General features: G+C 37.1%; 2 protein-coding genes and 2 pseudogenes across 4 annotated transcripts; 3 read left to right on the forward strand and 1 right to left on the reverse strand.

Moving 5' to 3' along the window:
* The first annotated feature begins 4,734 nt into the window (after positions 1-4,734).
* On the forward strand, positions 4,735-5,284 carry LOC147298703 (calcium-binding protein KIC pseudogene; annotated as a pseudogene).
* A 3,962-nt stretch (positions 5,285-9,246) lies between these two features.
* On the forward strand, positions 9,247-9,747 carry LOC147298704 (calcium-binding protein KRP1 pseudogene; annotated as a pseudogene).
* Positions 9,748-12,541: 2,794 nt separating this feature from the next.
* Positions 12,542-13,646, forward strand: LOC147298705 (uncharacterized). The gene is made up of 2 exons (XM_086228957.1): positions 12,542-13,117; positions 13,272-13,646. Exons 1-2 carry the CDS (start codon positions 12,542-12,544, stop codon positions 13,395-13,397), a joined length of 702 nt encoding a protein of 233 aa, XP_086085083.1. The 3' UTR covers positions 13,398-13,646.
* A 2,719-nt stretch (positions 13,647-16,365) lies between these two features.
* On the reverse strand, positions 16,366-19,558 carry LOC147298706 (universal stress protein PHOS32-like). Of its 3 annotated transcripts, none has more exons than XM_086248315.1 (2): positions 18,726-19,558; positions 16,366-16,587 (listed from the first exon to the last, which is right to left on the reverse strand). In XM_086248315.1, exons 1-2 carry the CDS (start codon positions 19,441-19,443, stop codon positions 16,574-16,576), a joined length of 732 nt encoding a protein of 243 aa, XP_086104441.1. In that variant the 5' UTR covers positions 19,444-19,558; the 3' UTR covers positions 16,366-16,573. The 3 variants fall into 3 exon arrangements, with proteins under 3 accessions (XP_086104441.1, XP_086104437.1, XP_086104443.1); XM_086248311.1 differs by having other exon boundaries at positions 16,366-16,593; XM_086248317.1 differs by lacking the exon at positions 16,366-16,587 and adding an exon at positions 16,616-18,104.
* Between the last annotated feature and the right edge of the window lie 512 nt (positions 19,559-20,070).

The following is a 20,070-nucleotide window of genomic DNA, read 5'->3' on the forward strand; positions in this document are numbered from 1 at the left end:
TGTTATGATATTGCATGTCTACTGTGGATATATGTGGTAAAGCTCTAATAAACAGAAGCAAGAAACATAAGTCAAAGATCAGAAATGACCATCTCACATAACACTTACGTGTCCACATTAGCGATCGATGAATGATCAAATCTAGAACCATACATATTTTCATCATTTCAAACTGATCCGAGTACGTAATGACTTCATGTGCAAGCAAGTCAAGAAATCTAGAGAGATTTATTATACAATTTATACAATCTATTACACGTGTTGCTGCAAAATGAGTTTTTTTATAAAAAAAAAAGGGGAGGGGGGGTACAAAATGAGTTTTAATGCATAAATCGCTAAGTGGGTTTTCAAATAACTCATTAATTAAAGAACCATATTCATGACTATTTGTAAATTGCAAATTAGTGTTTTAATAGTGTACGTCGACCAAGGTCCATTGTAAGCCTCAACATATATATGGCCATATGGGCCATATGGCACCTTTCATTCTTTCAATGTGGTGCAGCTGGTGCAACCGCACAAGAGCCCCACTTTTCAAGTTTTGGGCCTAGTTATATATATTGCTTTGAAAAAAAAAAAAAAATCAGAAATAAGAACAAGGCCCATTACAATATTAGACATAAAGAAAAGCTTAAAAACATATAGGCCCAGTTATGTTCTGTTATGTTATGTCCAAAAAAGAAAGGGGGGGTTATTCAGACCACCCAAAATCATTGAGTTGATCACCCCCTTAAATTTTTGCCCATTTTTGCCCATTTTGCCCCTGCATGCCCATTTTCCAATTTTGGTCGGCCACCCTTCCCCGCTGCCGACGCAATCCCACCTCCTCCCCACCGTCGACGCGACCCCACCCCTCCCCACCGCCAGTGCGACCCACCCACTGACCCACCCCATCTCCCCTCTCTCTCTTCCCTCTCTCTCCCCTCTCTCTACCTCATTCTCTCTGCCTCCCTCCCTCACCGAACCACTATGGGTGGCCGGGGCAACCCCACCCCTCCCAGCCGCCGGCGCGACCCCAACCCTCCCATCGTCGATTGACCCTACCCCTCCCCATGGCCGGCGTGACCCCCCCACCCCCACCCCCACCCCCGATCTCCCTTCTCTCTCTCTCTTCCATCTCTCTGTCATCTTTTCTCTCTCCCTTCTATCTGCCTCCCTCCCTCATCGGACCACCATGGGTGGCAGGCGCAACCCCCGATTTGGAGGTCTATAGGGTCGCGCCGACCATCCATGATGGTCCGGTGAGGGAGAGAGGCAGACAAAGGTGAGAGAGAGAAGATGGCAGAGAGAGGGAAGATAGAGAGAAGGGAGATCGCGGGTGGGGGGGTCGCGCCGGCCATGGGGAGGAGTGGTGTCGATTGGCGAAAGGGAAGGGTGGGGTCGCGCCGACGATGGGGAGGGGTGGCCGGCCAAAATTGGAGAGGTGAGTTTTTTTTTTTTATGCAGGGGAAAAATGGGTAAAAAGGGACAAAAAATTAATGGGGTGGTCAACTAAGTGGTTTTGGGTGGTCTGAATAGCTCCCCTCCAAAAAGAAAATCTTAACGTTGTAGACTTCTTAGTTCTTATTACAGTGGCCAGTGTACAGTTTGTACTCTCTTTCTCGATCTGGGTATGTTTATTAAAATGGAATAGAAATGAGTGTAAATTAGAATGACTTAAATCTAAATAAAGATAAATCGGAATCTTGTTAAGCCTCATTTGTTTGACCGGAATGTTAGAAGAGGAATTGTAATTATACTTCATTCCTTATCTATCTAGGAATGTAATGGTTTTAATATTTCCATTTTAACGTTTGAAACACATAAGAAATCGAGACTAGAAAATAAAGTACCATTACCATTCTAGTGTATGGTAAATAAATTAAGATACATTAACACTTTTCTTAAAATAATCCTTTTTCATTTAAGATTTAAATTATTAGTATCAAAATAAAATATTATCATCAAAATTCAAACTAGAATATTATCATCTTCTTGGTTAACACATTAATTATATCATCATCTTATAATAATTTTAACTACTTTTTAAGTTTTTAACGCACGACTTTGCTTCTCTTTTAGAAAAATGAAAATAAAAATATGATAAACAGGTGGCTTTTCTTTCATCTCGTCTTCTTCATAGCTAGGACCTGCAGTCCTCTGCACCACCTGGGTTTCTGGGAAATTGAATTGGGTGCATGAAATTGTTTATTTTTTGAAAAAAGTAAATGGTTGTTGTGAAGAGTATTAGTGGATTTGAGATAAAATTTGATTTGAGTGAAGGATTTACTCGATCTGTACTCTTTTGGGTTGTAATCTGATGCCGAAAATTATCGCAAAGAAACCTATGGCGGTTCCAAAAATGGCTCTGTACGCGATCTTCGTCATCTACCATTCGACTGGTGATGGGCGTTGGCACTCATGCTTATTTTCATCCCAGGTGAAGCTCAAGCAAGTCGTCCTCACCATTCAATTTTCTAGCTAGAAATAAAATTTGTGTTCCAACTTGTGTTCGAAAAAATTTGATGCAGAAGCTGAGAGAGAAGTTAAAAGACAATTTTTTTTATTTTTTTATTTATCTACGTTAATTGTTGAATGATCAATAAAGGGTATTTGTACAATAAAAAAGGGCTATTTGACGCAATTTTGTATTCATTTTAATTCCATGGAATAGAAATACTACCCTCCCCATGGTATTTTTATTCCCCCCTCTTCACCGAAAATCCATTACAGTCAAATACGGTCAATTCGGTTGTTTTGTTTCCATTCCAGCCAGCCAAACATCTTATCTTGATGTAATAGAAAATCAATACCCATTCCTGATACAGATTATGGTCAAACAAACATGAAGTATTTACTATTGACATGAATTGGAATCGAAATCATTTTGATTTCTAAAAGGAAAAATTTTAGCTAAAGAACTGTAACTATACATTATGTCTCTATTTAAGATATGAATTTCATTTTGTGCCAACTAAAGACCGAAATTTTCATTTTGTGTCAATTAAGGACCTTTTTTTTTTTTTTAGTTTTATCTCAATTTTGGCCCGATATTGGACTCATCAAACCTCCACTAAATTCAGCAAACTTATACTATGTTTAAAGCTATGCATTTCCTCTTTACAATCATATAAAGATCACTCAAATCGGACATTTACAACTCCAGATAATCGGCCCCAAAGTAAGGTACCCGAAACTGTCCAATCGGACCTCTGGAAAAATATCTGAAAAATTAGACAGTTTCGGGTACCCTACTTTGGGGCCGATTATCTGTAGTTGTTGAGGTCTGATTTGGGTGATCTTTATATAGTTGTAAAAATGAGATGCATATCTTTAAATCCAGTATAATTTTTCTGAATTTGGTGGAGGTTTTATGAGTCCAATGACGTTGGGTCAAAGTTGAGATAAAAATTGAAAAAAATAAGGTCTTTAATTGACACAAAATGAAAGTTTCAATTCTTAGTTGACACAAAGTGAAATTTATGTCATAAATAAAGACATGAGGTATAGTTGGAGTCCTTTAGTTAAAATTTTCCCTTGCTAAAATGCCAAAAAGATGTCTTTTATACAAAATAAATTACTATAAATCTGTGAACTACTTATTAATTATTATTTTTTAAATGAAAAAAAAATTATTTTTCTAATAATATAGCCCACTCAATATTTTGAAAAAACAGAAATTTTTAATATTAATTATGTGCCAGTATGATAGCCCCATTGAAAATTAGTTAGATACTTTTGTTTTCTTTTTCTCAGCTGACACTTGGAAAAGAGAAAAGTATGTATATTTATTTATGAACAATACTTAGGTCACCCCTTGGGGGTACTTCAAGGTCACCATATCCTTCCAAATTCTGATTTCGGCAATGCCGGCGTATGATCGGAACCGTTTACTTTTTAGATCACCTATTATAGATCTTCTCTACAAAAAATTAACTCAATCGGAAATCGTTTGGTTATATAACTGTTGTCGATTAAATAAAAAAAATCAACGGTTTGGTAAAAAAATCACTCTTTAATTGAAAACCATATATTTTTTCTATTTAATTAATAACAGTTATATAATCAAACAATTTCCGATTGATTTGATTTTTTGCAAAGATGATCTATAATAGATGATCTAAAAAGTGAACAGTTCTGATCATACACTGACGTTGCCAAAATTAAAATTTAAGGGGGTGGGATGACCTTGAGGTACCCCCAAGGGGTGACCCAAGTATTGTTCTTTATTTATTGTACAAGAAGATAGTCTCTTAATTTTTCAAATTAATTTAAAAATAATCATCAAAATGGTTAATGAATTTTATTAATTATATATTGTCGACAAAAGAGGAAAGTATACATACTAAAGTACTCTTTCAAATATATATATGTAGTGAGGGTAATTAAGTAAATTGCTATTGAACCCAATATTGTTAGTACGTTTTAGCCTTTTAGGAAAGGAAAATGCAATTGCAATGACGACCATGCCAACTGGTGCTATCTAGCTTCCCATGCAACTTCGAGGAAGGAGAAGAAGGCAAGAATTAATTTTAGAGAAAATGGCTCTGCAATAACCTTGCAGACAATCTCTGATCATGTACCTTATAATTAATTTGTCATCAACACACCTCGATCATGACTCTTTCCTCTACACTTTCTTTTTCGATCTTTTCTGCCTTTCCCTAATTCATTCCCTCCTAGTCCTATAAATACACATACATATATAGAAGACCCTCACCAAGGTCACCTAATTAATTAGACATTTCTCTCAGGTCTGACCATCTAGTTGACTGTTCAGTCGATTTTTGAGCATCGATCAACAAGACGTTAATTAATGGCGTTGGGTGGTGGGGTTGTGTTTGAAGATTTCTTTCCGGCCATGGTTGAGAAGTTGGGAGCAGAAGGGTTTATGAAGGAGCTGTGCAACGGGTTTCGGTTGCTAATGGACGAAGAGAAGGGTGTGATCACATTGGAGAGCTTGAAGAGGAACTCGGCATTGCTGGGATTGGAAGGGATGAGCAATGAGGAGGTGATGAGTATGCTGAGGGAAGGTGATTTGGATGGTGATGGGGCTTTGAATGAGATGGAGTTTTGTACTCTCATGTTTAGGTTGAGTCCTGCTTTGATGCAATCTTCCAAAGAATTGTTGGAGGAAGCTCTTGCTTGTGATATTCATGACTTCTAGGGTACCTTCTAGCTAGCTAGGCTCTCTCAGCTGTATGATCTATTTGTTCAATTCGTTGTTCTAGCTAGCTAGGCTTTTTAAATTAGTTTCTTGTTGTTCTAGGGCATGTATTCTTTTTTTCGTTGGCTATTATGCCATATGTAGTTGGAGGGTATTTATAAAATCATCTTTATTATTATATATGTAGGTTTCTCCTTAAAATTAATCTCTAATGATGATTCTATATTATAAAATAAAATATACTAGCTATATCCTAAACTGTTGAATTTTATTAAAAATAGCAACAACAAAAAAATCATAAAAAAACTCACGCTCTATCTTTAGTTAAAAATTTAACGTACTGCACAAAGAATTTGCAATATAATGGAAAAAATGTGAAAGCTTCGTTAATTTGATAGAAGTAAGGAGTTGGAAAGCCAACATGACAGGTTGGCAAGGCAGCTGGGTTTACGTACGGGACTGAAATTAATTAACTACTTAATTTCAAGTTCCACCAAATGGGATTGCAATCAATCATTAATTTCTCTCTTTCTTTTGGTTTTTATGCAATTAATCATTTTTATTATGAGGTGACTGAGGTGACTCTCAAGTCTCAACGTTAATATATGGACCCAAGCTTATATATTTGTAGGGCATAGAGCTTTTGTACGTATGCTGCCCCTTGGGGCTTGGAAGGTAGCATATCTTATCTCCATCATTAAGGAACCCATGCTACCTATAGCTACCCTTCAAAGCAATAATATAATATGCAATTTCAATCATTCATTTTTGGCAGGTTCTATTTTGGGGAATTTACTTATGACTTTAATTACTTAGAGGAATATGTACTAATGAAAAATTCCATTTCACTAAGTGGCAAACTGGCAATTACCGTGTTATAGTGGCAATTTACTTTGTTCAGATTAAAGCACCGATCGAAGAATAGGTCAATTCCACAGGGATTACTTGAAGATTTATGTGAAATTCCTGTTCCTCCTTTTCGTGGTTGGTTGATCATTTGGTTTGACATACATGCATACTTAATTAATTAAAGATATGAAATTATGGATGGAATCCAGATCCTTTTGAATCATCCTTGGAATGGACTAGAATACTCTTCTACCATTTGGGTGGGAAAAGAATAAAGTCATTTTTACTTAATTGCAAAGAAAATAAAAGCCACTTTCTTGGGGCTTCTAGGCTTCTAGCTAGCTCAAACGGGTAGATGGCATTTATATATTTTCTTACTCCCATTGCAAAAGTTCAATTCTTATTCTCTTTTTCTTCTAAATAAAAAATAAAATATTATTTTTCATTTTTCTCTAAAAAAAACAAAGGAAACAACTTTAAGCTTGGCTGATGCTTTTTTTTTTTTTTTTTTTTTTTTTTTTTTAAGTTTGCCTGATGCTCAAGCAAAAATAAGTCACGTGAGGCTCACCGCCAACAGTAAGCCTCGATCACTATTCACCTATTACTATTCAAAATGCAGTGCGCACAATGTATAGAATAATTTGTAATTATAAAAACCATAAAACTAGAACTCTAGAGGCACTAACTGTTTTTACAATTTTAAATTACCAACTAATAATATTTAGTTAGTAAAAATATCAATACTATTATAAAGATATTAAAAGCCATTTTTTGGTGATACAGGCTTCACAAAATATGTGATTGCCTAATTAAAATACCCATTATTAAACAAAACAATCACATAAATAACAGTTTAATAAACTAGAGTATAGTTGTAAAATGAAAATATTAAAACAAACAAATTAATAAAAAGGCACTCCACTATCTTAAAACATAGAAAGAGTAGGCCGGGAGTTATATAGCAATCATGACTGAATATATAGTAAAAAGATCAATTGACACACTTGTTGGAGCGCGTGTCGGTGAAACTTTCAAATTCTCAAAAATGCTCATAGTTAATAAAAAAAATATATTAAAATTTTAAAAATCAAACAACAATGATTTAAACAGCATTACTTTTTATTTGAATTTATATATTTTTTTGCTATAAAAAATTACACACTCAATAAAAAGAAAATGTCAATTATCGCTTAGCATGTGCCAAAAGACCAATAATATGTAAAGAGGAGTACATATTTTCTTGGGTTAATTACAATTTAGTACCTCAACTTTACCTCCTATTTCAAGTTAGTACCTCAAGTTTAAAAAGTTTCAATTTCATACATCAACTTTCATTTTGTTTCAACTTGGTACCTCCGTTACTACTACCGTTAGGAAGTCCGTTATCCGCCTACGTGGCGCTGACGTGGCGCACGCTGACCCAATCACTAAGTGTTGACTTGATTTTTAATAATTTCCATGTGGCAGAATAATAATAAAAAAAGAATAAAATATTTAAAAATTAATTAAAATATAAAAAATTGAATTAAAAAAAACACAACCCTCATCCCCTCCCCCAGCCCGACCCACCCCCTTCCCCCTCCCCCTCCCTGCAACCCATCCCCTCACCACAACCCAACCCTGCCGGTAACGTCTTTCTCTCTCTCTCTCTCTCTCTCTCTCTCTCTCCTCATCCTCCTTGGCCGCGATGACGATATGTTGTCTCTCTCCCCCGATGCCGCTACCATGTTCGAGATCTTCCTCCCGAACCATCGCCAGTCGTTCCCTTTGTTCGGCGGCAGCGTCACCTCGAGTCAGAGACGGCGGCGTAGTGGTCCACTGCCTCTGCGAAACTCTAGAGAAACACCGACGGCGGCCAGTCGTTCCCTTTGTTCGGCGGCAGCGTCACCTCCAGCAGAAATTGAGAAAAAAATAAAAAATAAAAAAAATACCCATCTCGCCCAGCAACCCAAAATAAAATGGAAAAACCCCATGATCTAGATCTTGAATAAAACGAAGAACACTGCATCGGTAACCAAGATCAACCCCAAAACCATTCTCTTATCATTTTTGCCCATTTATGTCTTTTTCTTCATTTTTTGAGGGGTTTCTTCAATTTAATGTAATTTTTTTATCTTTTATCAAAAATTGTTATTTTTGTTGGATGAATTTTGATGGGTTTGAATTGTTTGGGTGTACTGCCAATTTGGAAGCTTGAAAGCACAGAGGGGGAGGGGCTGGGTTGTGGGGAGGGGATGGGTTGCAGGGGAGGGGTTGGGTTGCGGGGAAGGGAGGGGAGGGGAGGGAGGGGTTGGGTTGCGGGGAGGGGAGGGGAGGGGATGGGTTGCAGGGAGGGGGAGGGGGAGGGGTGGGTCGGGCTGGGGGGAGGGGATGGGGGTTGTGTTTTTGACCAAAAAAAATAAAAAGAATTTTTTTTTGTAAATGATTTTTCTGTTTTTTTAATAAAATTTTTTTTTTACACGTGGCAACTTAGGTGTTTAATCAAAGTTCAAATGGATGAAATTATGGTGAAAAGACGAAAATATCCATGCCACATCATCAAAGATAACGGGTCATTAACAGAAAATCTAACGGAGGTACTAATTTGAAAGAAAATGAAAGTTGATGCATGAAATTGCAACTTTTTGAACTTGAGGTACTAACTTGAAATAGGAGGTAAAGTAGAGGTACTAAATTGTAATTAACCCTATTTTCTTACTATAACAATTGTTTATCATGTATAGTTTCCTTGAACTATCCTAGCTATAAGGCTATAACGTACGTTTGCACCAATTATTAATTTCCTTCCTAACAAGTTATATACTTATATATAGGTAAATATTGCGTGTCAAAACCCTGCGTCTTGTAGCTGCAGACAGGGTCAAATGTTTGTGTATTTTAAGATGGATAGTACTTGCTAGCTGATCCATGTGGAAAGAGCCCATACCTATATATACGCCAACAATGCCAAGTTTCATCTTTTCATACGAAAATGCTTAATTGCCCATATCAACCATGCCATGACTGATTTCGACTGACTATCTCATCAGCTTCTTCTGGACCTTCCCATGCAATTTCCACGAAAGAGAAGTCGATCCCCTCAGAAATGAAACGCTCACGAATTTTACCATTCACAGACCAAACTTCGATCATACCGAGGGCCACGTACAGCCTCTTCTCTCTCTCTTCTGTACCCTAATTTGTTCTCATCCACACCCCACCTCTTTCCTCGAAGCCCTAATCTAATTCAATTTTTCCCTCCCTTCTACGCCTTCCCTTTATAAATTATATATATAAACCCCCACTTGGGTTTTTGTTATTGTGAAGTTTTTTTTGACATCGACCAAAAACAATGGCCTGCCGAAATGGGGTTGTGTTTGAGGACTTCTTTCCTACCATGGTTGAAAAGCTGGGAGCAGAAGGGTTCATGAAGGAGCTCTGCAACGGGTTTCAGCTACTGATGGATGGGGAAAAGGGGGTGATCACGTTCGAGAGCCTGAAGAGGAACTCGGGATTATTGTTGGGGTTGCATGGCTCGATACTGAGTGATGATGAGGTGAGGTGCATGTTGAGAGAAGGTGATTTGGATGGTGATGGGGCTTTGAGTGAGATGGAGTTTTGTACCCTCATGTTCAGGTTGAGTCCTGCTATGATGGAAAGTTCTGAAGAGCTACTGGAGGAAGCTTTTCTTAGTGAAATGTAGTCTCTCTCTCCGTTTTCTAGGTGATGATCATCGATCTTTCTATATCCATAACCATTAACCTAGATTGTAATTTTTGCTTCTATATATATTAGAGAGCCTATATCGATCTTACTTATGATAAGTTTGGTTTTGAAGTTTTTGTCATAGATTACGTGTAAAGCTATAATTGAAACAAGTAAAAATAAGCACAACATGCACTCACATGTAAAGCCTTAATTTGAAGCCTCTTAAGAAGGGAATGTTCCTTTCTCTTTTTTTGGCTTCTTTAGTTGTCTTGGTATATCATGATAACCGTTTTTGTATCACAAATTCATTAAAATTATATTATACGTGTGAGTTTTGATATGAAACTCTAAAGAACACCAAAAGAATCCTATGATTTGTCGTATATGACTGGGATTAAAATTCAAATAATGTTAAGTCAAACAAAAATTTATAATTAAATTGTAAAAGATTGATTTTTCCAATCCTATGATTATAATAATTTAAAATTTTTACATAAGTATGGGCCTTATATTGGACCTGGATTTAGGTGGGGAAATTTTTTGGTCACTAAACCAGGTAGGTGCATAAATCCACTGGATTTCATGGGCCTAGATGGAACAAGCCCAAAACAAAAGAAATTTCTTGCACCCATTGACACATACATAGCACAACACAACGTACACAACACATGCAGAGCTTAATATCCCTGCGGCCGCCACTTGGACGGCTCTGCTTCATCGTGTTGCTATTTGACTATTTGTGTATCTCAAAATGGGAACAAACGCTCTTCTAGAAGACAGAGTACTCCTAGAAGTCCAACTTGCCCTTCTCCATTGTAAGCTTAGTTCTCAGTTCTCACAACTCACAAGGGGGGGATTTTTGTTGAGTTGTGCCATTTATTGAGGTGGGCCCCACCATGGGGTCCCCAATGGACCAACGGCTTAGATTTCTCCACTTGTGTTTTCTCTTTTGCCTTCCATAATTCATTCATTTTGTTTTGGTTATCAACTTATCATAGCAAGTTTAGACCTGTATGCACTAACGGCGTGCACTGCAATATAACAGGTGTATATATTTATTTTATTTATTAATTATTATATAATGAAAAATTAACATATAAAATATACACACTAGTAAAAAAAAATTTCCAGCCACTCAAAGTCCACAGAACTACTTGAAGATTAAAACATGGCTAGCTTTAGCTATGTCTGTCACAAGTGCACAACCATTTGAATCTCTACTGTACTACTAGAAATCTAGCAACCTCAGCCACAGATTTTCTTTCCCCTTGCGAAGTTGGTCCAGTGCTAAATTCAATCGAAATGGACACCAAGCCATTCCCGGCCAACCCCCCACAGGCCCACAGCATTCAAAAGTCAAAACCACTTCATTTAATTTCTTTCAAAAATAAGAAAAAAATAGTTCCAAAATGCCAAAGGAGGAAGCAAAGTGAGACTTTACTATACCAATTATAGCAATAAATCATTTAAACCCACCATCTAAATGTGGCACATACGAGTATATGACATATCATGTAAATCAATTCAAGTCCCATTGAATTCATTTTGCTAAGCAATTATGCGACACAATCAAGACTTGAGTTTTGGCTGAGCTCACAAAAGCTGAAGGGTTTACTGCCAAGATGACCCCACAGGACAAATCAAATAACTTCTCAGTCAAGGCTTTATCTCCACCTCTCACTATGGCCAATGCCATCAAGGTACCAACCAACTACCAAAGGGACTTCTACAGATGAGAACTCACCCATTTTGAACATGCCACGTCATGTTGCTCTTTTTTTGGCCATAACCCATTTATATCAAATCAACCTCTAACTCTCTAAGTAAATAATCACAACCACCCTAGACGGCTAGACCTTAGAGCAATTTTTTGTGAAACAGTACAAGTGGGTCCACAGAATTTCTAGCTCACTGCAATTGGGACACCTGTCGATATACAAGAGTATAATTCCAAACTATATAGTGACTGTATAGTCTGTATGGAAGAGAGGGTAGGGGCTTATCATGCTTCCATTTAGTGTCTAAATTCAGAGAGAACAGTGAGTGCATGCACGACCAACCGCAGATTACATGAAAGAGGGTATGGGGTGGACCTCTAATCTAGTGTCTAGTACCCCACCCTAATATCCATTGCATCATGGGTGCCATCTGATGTGGCAAAATTTTAGGTGGGTGTTTGAGGGTTCGGGAGGGCACCTAATTTCCACTCATAATTACTTCTATGATGCAAGATTGGCTTCAATTTTAATTTCTGCCACAAAACGTGCTTTTTGATATTAACATCTCAGTTGGGAACTTAGGACTCTGTCTCTATTTCCCTCATACAGATAATTTGCTACACCATGTAAAACCCTTTTCTACAATTATTGGTATAATTACTTAATTTGTAGGAATATATATAGTTTCATACTCTTCTAGCATTACATGGTCATTCATTCTTGCCCAATTCTTTCAAATATGTACTTGGACCCAACTTCAATATAATTAGTGCTGCTAGAAAATTTTAAACCCTGCACAACTGATACGACACCCATGCCACATCCCACATCTGGTGTTTTATTTATTTATTTATTTTTTTCAAAATCAACTTGCCCCATAAACTTAAGGAGTGAGAGAGATTGGTACATATTTTCCAATTTAGAAGGATAAGACTATAAGAGTTTCTCTCTTTTAAAAAGAAAGCAGGGTGGGGGTTTTAATATAAATAGCTGCAACTTGCTCTGCACCATGTGTTTCATTTTCCCCCTTTTATATACACCCAGGGGATTAACAACATAGAGCATATTAATATGTGCTTAAGGAATCAAGATTGAGAGAGAGAGAGAGAGAGAGAGAGAGAGAGAGAACAGAGAGCTAGGGATGAAGAAGTGTGAGCTTTGTGACTCTGTAGCAAGGATGTATTGTGAATCCGATCAGGCTAGCCTGTGTTGGGACTGTGACATCAAGGTTCATGGTGCAAACTTTCTGGTGGCTAAGCATTCAAGGACTCTACTCTGCCATGTCTGTCAATCTCTAACCCCCTGGGTTGGCTCTGGACTCAAGCTCGGACCAACTGTTTCGGTTTGTGTGAATTGTGTTAATAGTTCTAACAAGGAGTCATCTAGGAATGAAGGAAATGATGAACAAGATGATGATGATGATGATGGTGGGGATGGTGATGATGATGATGGTGGTGATGATGGAGAAGATAACAATGAAGAAGAAGATGGTGGTGGTGGTGATGATGATGATGATGATAATGATGATGATGATGGGGATGGTGATGAAGATGAAGAAAATCAAGTTGTTCCATGGTCATCTGGCCCCCCTCCACCAGTCTCTTCAAGTTCATTAAGTACTGCTAGTGATCAAGTATGTGTCAATGAAAGAATCTCCAAATCAAGAACAGAATTTTCATGTAAGCGCATGCGCTGCAATGCATACTTGTTTTCTCAAGTACGTGAGTCAATTCTTCAACAAAACCTTGACAGATCTAACATTTTCTTCAATTTACCTTTTCACTTCTTTTTGTGTACCAAGCTTTTCCCTTCATAGTTTTCTCTTAGTCTCAACCTATCAATTTCTAAACAGAACCATTTTTCAAAAGCAGAACGATGAGGGCTGCTGCTTGCCATCTCAACTGGAAAACAAGAATTGCAAGAGAACCCAGATGACCATAGTTAGGAATGCTGAAGTATTGGAACAGATATCAAGAAGAAATTCAAGCCAAGAATGATTCAGAGCAACAAGAAGTTGAAGACCATTCTTGGTGTCTGCAAATTTACCTCGTTTAATTCCAGTTAATGAAGATTTGGAGGATAAGAGCCCCATAATTTCAGGTAACTTTGCTTATTTTGAAGTCATTGTAAGCAAAACTCACAATTTCAATTGGATCCTCACCACAAGTCTTTCACCATTAATTTTGTAAGGAAATTGTACTGTATAAACGAAATATTATTTTTTACTTGTCTCTTCTTTGTTTTGGCATGTTTGGAAGTTCAAGCTACTAAAATTTGTAATTTTCTTTTCTTTTCTCCACAAAAGCATTGTAATTTGCTTGGTGCAGGAACCCCTAAGAAAAAATAAACCCTTGTGATATTCCCATGTTTTATTAGTGCACACCAGTTTGTGCACAATGTTCTGCAAGTAGCCAATTCCATCATGAATTCCATGGCTGCACATTTCCCTCCACCTAGAGCCAGTGATAAGTTGGGTCTCAGACTAGAGGGGTTGTGAATCTAGTTGGTTGTTTTCTTGGTTGAGTACTTGAGCCTCTCACAAATTAACCAAATACCACATAACAAAATACCATTCTAGTTGTAATTGTTTTCTAGTCCACTGTTTTTGAAATCCTCTTTCTTATAATATTAATTGTTTTCCAGGTCTTTTCCACCTTGGTATGAGAAAAATAGAATGATTTGACCTTACAAGTGGACTATTAGTATTCACTTTAGCCAAACGCATTAGGTAAAGAAATTAAGGTCTACCTTATTTAGGTTCACGTTAACTCAATCTCAGATTAAGGTTTTTCAAATACAAATTAGTCAAATTTTGTGGTCTAACACTCCATAACAGAAGGTGACATAAAAAAAAACCTTAGAGATTGTAATCGCCAATCACATAGTAGATGATAAACCTTAAATTCCTCTAAAATACATATCTTAGTACAATTTGATTATAATAAGGAGACTATTTGCATCAAATTTGGGGAGGTTCGATCTAACCAGGTTGTAACTAGATTGAGGGAGGGATACAAAATTGTATATTGTGTAATTTCCATTAGAAAAAGTAAACTCTACAGAAGCTTAAGAATGGGAGGTGGGGTTAGCTTGGAACGTGTCCACGTGCCTAGTGCCTACCATAATTCAAGAACTAGTAAAATAGTATTTTATTTACAAGTTGATTAGTGATTGTTAAGAAAGCCACTAATAAACAAACATTAAAGGTTTAAGAAAAAGAACTAAAGAAACAAGGAATCAATAAAAGGGTAGAGCTAGCTAGGTCAGCTGATCCTGGTGGTTTTGTGGTGGGAAATTGTTGCTTGCAGAGGGAGACAAGTACTGTGTGGTTGTACTGACTTGTACGTAGTGTGATCCAATTGAAAATTTCAATACGTGGAGAGTTGAGAAATTTGGGTTGTCTTTGATGGTTCTTTGGATTTGGATTCTGGCAAAATTATAGTCTTATCATAGAAACATTACTTTAGTTTGATATAATTGTCGAATCTTCCCAGTTACATTAAAATTTAAATCTTGTAAATATTAAAAAAATAATAAATTAATAAAAAAATTAAAACTATTAGATAATAACAGTTTGATATAATTATATTTTTAAAAATTAGTATAAATTTAAAATAAAATGATATAAATATTTTAATAATTAAAATAAAAAATATTATAATTTAGTATCTAAACTTAATGAACTTTTAAATTTAAAGATAAAAAACGTGTCTCCATTTCTTGATTTTTTGGTTACGCAAACTGTTCACTGTTTTCATCTGTGTGGGTGGGACAGCCACAAAATGAGTCATTGCTCTCTGTCGGACTCTGTGTTTGTAGTTTGTACCATGTAGTTGAAATGATGGCCACTTCTCAAACATGCTTTATATGGAAAATATTGTGCATTCCTTCCTCTACTTGCATCGCCAAAATGACGTCTTAATTTGCATTTTGGTTGCCTCGAACAATGAAATCTTGACAACAGGGACGAAGCATTATAACGACAAGACTCAATGTTCTGTCCTGATTTAGGCAATCTTTATCACAACCCATTACCCAATAATCAATATGACTTCTACAGTTCTATCATAGATTCTTCACACATGCTTCCTCTTTTTCTTTTTCCTTTTTTTTCTTTTTCTTTTAAAGAGAAATAGATATTAAGAATACAAAAAAATAAGCAAACACATACTGAATTACTGACACAGACTGATTAAGGATTGAATCTGAATCCCTAATCTCACTCTCCACACTTATTTAAGTTATAATTAAAGAGATGAGATGTCATCAGCCCAAGGACTTGGCTTCTCCCACCGTATATACCGCAGAAAATTCTACCATTCAAAAGCACTCTAGTCTATATAGTCTATATGAGTGAATGACATACAAACACATTTTTAATACTTAGATGTTGGCATACAAACACTATACCATTATTACCATACACGAACTCGTCTTCAGTAACCATGTAGCATGTTCAAAATGTGTTTTACATTCTCATTTCCCACTTTAAATGGTTAACAGTAAGCTTTGAAGAATTTTATTTGACAAACAGCTAGGCTGCTAGCCCACCTCTTTTGAATGCTTTGTATCACAGAAAGTAATTATCTGAATCATCTGATAAATAATTTATTTCAGTGGTTACTCCTCCTTTTCAACAATAACGATCTACATGCTCCCATAAAATAATCTAATCAAAGAGAAAACTTGAGACCATGGATAAAAGAATCCAACTTTGTCTTTATTTATGGGCCTATATGGCATTCACTTCCTGAGGGCCAGAAGGAACAAACCAACCCAACCCCGAAGGCCACATTAGTCTTTAGAAGCAGCATCACCAACATCTTGGTTGAGGTGCCAATTCTTTTATTTTGTTATTTTTTATTTTTGAAGTTCGTAGAGATGAGTGGGCGAACTAGTAAAAGGGTTTTTGAAATGAATATTCACATAACATGATAAAACTGCAACCTTGTACATTCAGAGAACTAAAAGAACAAGATCGAAAATCATCCATTATTCGTCATCCCCGAGCTTCATAAATATGCAAGGCTGTGAGAAAAAGGTGGTTAAAATGAAGATCAGCAGATTCAGTACTACCAAACTTTCTCATACAACAGGATTACATACGAACCAGGAGGATTTAAAAAAAAAAACTAAAAAAACCATTTGAACGAGCTTCAGCATCTCCACCTGTTCAACGTGCCTTATCTGTATCTGCAAGGCATGAGTTTCAATATAAATTTTCAACCAAGCCATTGAATAAATAACAGAGAGAGAGAGAGAGAGAGAGAGAGATTCAGCAACTTTAATGATGCTGACTTGCTGAGTAGAAGGTAATTCATATAAAACGTACTGCAAAACACCCAAAAAGATGAACCCGTATGCAATGCAATGGCTTGCAACTAAGATGGATATTTAGTGAAGACAACAAATTCCAGAATAAGATGCCTACAAATCACGGATGGATTTTCAGATGATTAGAGAACCTCAACAGTGCAAAGGACCCAGCCAGTTTTGCTACAATGCAACCAGAAAACCCCTAAAACATTATATCTTCTTTAGAATCCTTAACCATGCCATTCCATACGATGCTGATGGAATCCACTAGGTCTTCCTTTTTTGAGGAGGAACCCTACAACTAAGCATTTGATGTCAGCACTTCACAACGCAATTGTCCATTATAATCATAGCTATTTCCTGGTTTTGTATTACAGTCTCATGCAAACAGCATTGTTACAATACAATGCATACAATGTACAATGTGAGGTTCAATCACTCATCAAACACTTGCCCAAAGTCATCATGAACCCCTTGTTCAGTGTTCTTGAATATTCAGTTTCTAGCAGAAAAAACTTCTCATAAAAAGAGGTTCCAAATAGTACAATGTATACCACCCACATAACAGCACAAATTGTAGTTTCAAATTGCCATTTCTATTTGCCTTAGGATATTTAAACAAAAATGTACCTACTAGTAGTAAATATCCACATTGAAAATAAGGACCACTAGCAAGGCTGCTTCTACGAAAACCATTGGTTGCTCCTATTAATACACAAGTTGTTTTCCGTTTTGTTGGCATCTTGAGTATTAGCAAATGTAGGTTGCACAAGCAATAGTTTGTTTAAATAGTATAAATACCAGCAACCAAACGATACCGACAAAAAAGGAAAAAACTTACTTATTGATGTGCAAGAATAAAACATTTATAAGGTGCTCCAAATAAGCTCCTGTGCAACAACATATTCAACATGGGAATCAAAATTCCACCATTATAATTTTTCCCTAAAAGGGCACTTTTACTCATTAAAAAAAAGTCTAATAAGACGTACAGCTGGCATACTAGAGGGTCCTAAACGTTCCCATAATTAGTATAAACCGTTCCCATGATTTGTATAAACCATTCCCATAATTTGATAAACCGTTCCCATAATTTATATTATACATAAGCAAATGGAAACTTCAAGTCCAATAGCTAAGTTGATATATTTGATTCATATAAGTCAAATACGTATACCTGAAGCTCTAAAAGTTAAATTATTGCTAGAATTAGACCATAGCGCTGAATCAGCCTTAAACTTGATGTCTCAAAATCTAAAATGAGTATGCTTTAGAAAAGCCGTGATTTGAGGATTACATTTAAGAAGGAACAGATTGAAAGGCGATAAACAGGTGGATCAGCCCCACCACGCGTCCACCCAGGTGGTTAGCCGCCTTAACTTATTGCCCTGAGAAAACAAAACTGCCATCTACTTACGTATTTCAGATACCAACCAAATACGTTAATTCTATACAAACGACAAAAAGGCGAAACCATCTAATTACCCACCATAACTTGCTTTTGAATGCAAAGTTTTTGGCACAAATGATTAAAACAAAGGAAACCTACAACTTTGTCAACTTTTGGATTAGATTGCAGTGGCTTCGATAAAAAGCATTACTGAATTGGACTAAAAATGAGTCGGAACAAAATTGAGAAAGCAAACAATTGTAGCATACGAAAGAATATTTTCATTAGAACATACTGAGGTGGGGAAGAAAGTGAAGGAAGCATGATCTGAATGCTATATCTTAATCTCTTCATTTAGAATCATATGTAAAACGAAGTGTATTAACAAAGCTATCCTCCAAACACGAACCTTAAACCCGAAATCAATCCGATTTCAATTAAAACTAACAAAAAAAAAAACTGAAATATAATCTCCAAATACGGATCCAGAATCTAAGGCATTATAGTACTAATACTAACTGATAAAAATGAAAAAGGCAATCAATTATAAGTAACAGGAAGCAGAATTAAATGTTGAAATGAAAGAAGAAAGAAATAGCAGCAAAGAGAGTTGTATAACCTTTATCCAAAGCGTCATGAAACTCCGGGTCTTCCTGATGCACAACGGGGCAGTCGAATTTAGCTTGCTTCTGCTTTACGGCGTCGTTTCCGTTTCGATCATTGTCATCAGGAAACCTAACGACGATGACGGGACACACGCAGTGGTGCACGCAGTAGTCACTGACACTGCCGAGCCTGGCCTTGGAGCTCCTCTTGGAGGCGCCGAAGCCGCGGCTGCCCATGATGACGGCGCTGAGGCCGAGCCGCTCGACCTCCAGGCAGAGCCGCTCCTTCATGTCGTGGTCCTTCACTATGTGGATCTTGTACGGCGTTCGAGAACCTTCCAGGGGTTTCGCGAGGTCGTTGGCTTTGGTGACGGTGAAGTTGTCGAAGTCGTCCTCGAGCTTCTGCTGGGACTCCTCGTCGTCGGGGATGGAGACGTCAGTGGAGCCCCAGTCGGCACCGTAGAGGACGCTGGAGGGGCGGACGTGGATGAGGATCACGGCGTCGCCGGGGCGGAGGTAATTCTGGAGGGCCCACTTCACGGCGAAGGCGCTCTCGTCGCTGAAATCGACGGCGATCCCGATTCGCCGCTGAGCGCCCGCGGTGGGGGTCCCGGTGCTCGGAGGGAAGCGCGGGGACGACGGTTGGACGACGATGGCCGCCAACTGATGATGACGCTCGGTTTCCGATGATGGGCTTTTCTTCGGGGAAGCCATGGCTGTTGATTGATTCATTGATTCAATGGTCAAATCAGAAAGGAAACAAGGTTTGGGAATTGTGAGACAGATGAAGACGAGGGGTTATCAGTACTTCTTTACCACACTTACCAGCAGACACTGTCGAAATGTCACAAGGTATAAGTGAAGCTTCTGAAAAAAACAAAAAAGAACTCCTATACGCTGTCGTTTTTCCACTTCATGCAACTTTGCTGTGATCGTGTTTGTCCGACTTATACGTGTTTCGAGATCTGTTCATACCAACGGGCCCATAGAGGGTGTGCAGATTTACTACCCAGAATTTTTTTTTTTAGTCAATTTACCACTCATACTTATATAAAGGTGACAATAGCACCTATATTCCGTCAAATTTTTTGTCAATTTGCTGGGTGGTGGGTGTTTTTTATTTTTCTTTTCATTTACTTTGTTTTATTTTTACGTAACATAAGGGCAAAATTATTTATATAAAACAATTTTGTTAAATCGGATTTAAAGTTATAATTATATACTAATAAAAAAGGTATAATAATATAGCTATATTTTTTTAAAATGAATTTTATATTCTTAATTGTACTGAAGGATAAAATGGGAAGATTGAGAAAAAAATTTAAGACTTAACAGAAAATGTGACAGTAGGTGTCACAA

The sequence above is a fragment of the Dryas octopetala genome, chromosome 1 (assembly GCF_963921425.1).
Source record: "Dryas octopetala chromosome 1, drDryOcto1.1, whole genome shotgun sequence".
NCBI classification, from domain to species: domain Eukaryota; kingdom Viridiplantae; phylum Streptophyta; class Magnoliopsida; order Rosales; family Rosaceae; genus Dryas; species Dryas octopetala.

Coding starts and splice junctions, on each gene's coding strand:
- LOC147298705 (XM_086228957.1), top strand. CDS start 12,542: ATGAAGAAGTGTGAGCTTTGTGACTCTGTAGCAAGGATGTATTGTGAA. Junction 13,118..13,271: donor ATGCATACTTGTTTTCTCAA/GTACGTGAGTCA, acceptor TTTCAAAAGCAG/AACGATGAGGGCTGCTGCTT.
- LOC147298706 (XM_086248311.1), bottom strand. CDS start 19,443: ATGAATCAATCAACAGCCATGGCTTCCCCGAAGAAAAGCCCATCATCG. Junction 16,594..18,725: donor TCATGACGCTTTGGATAAAG/GTTATACAACTC, acceptor CATGCCTTGCAG/ATACAGATAAGGCACGTTGA.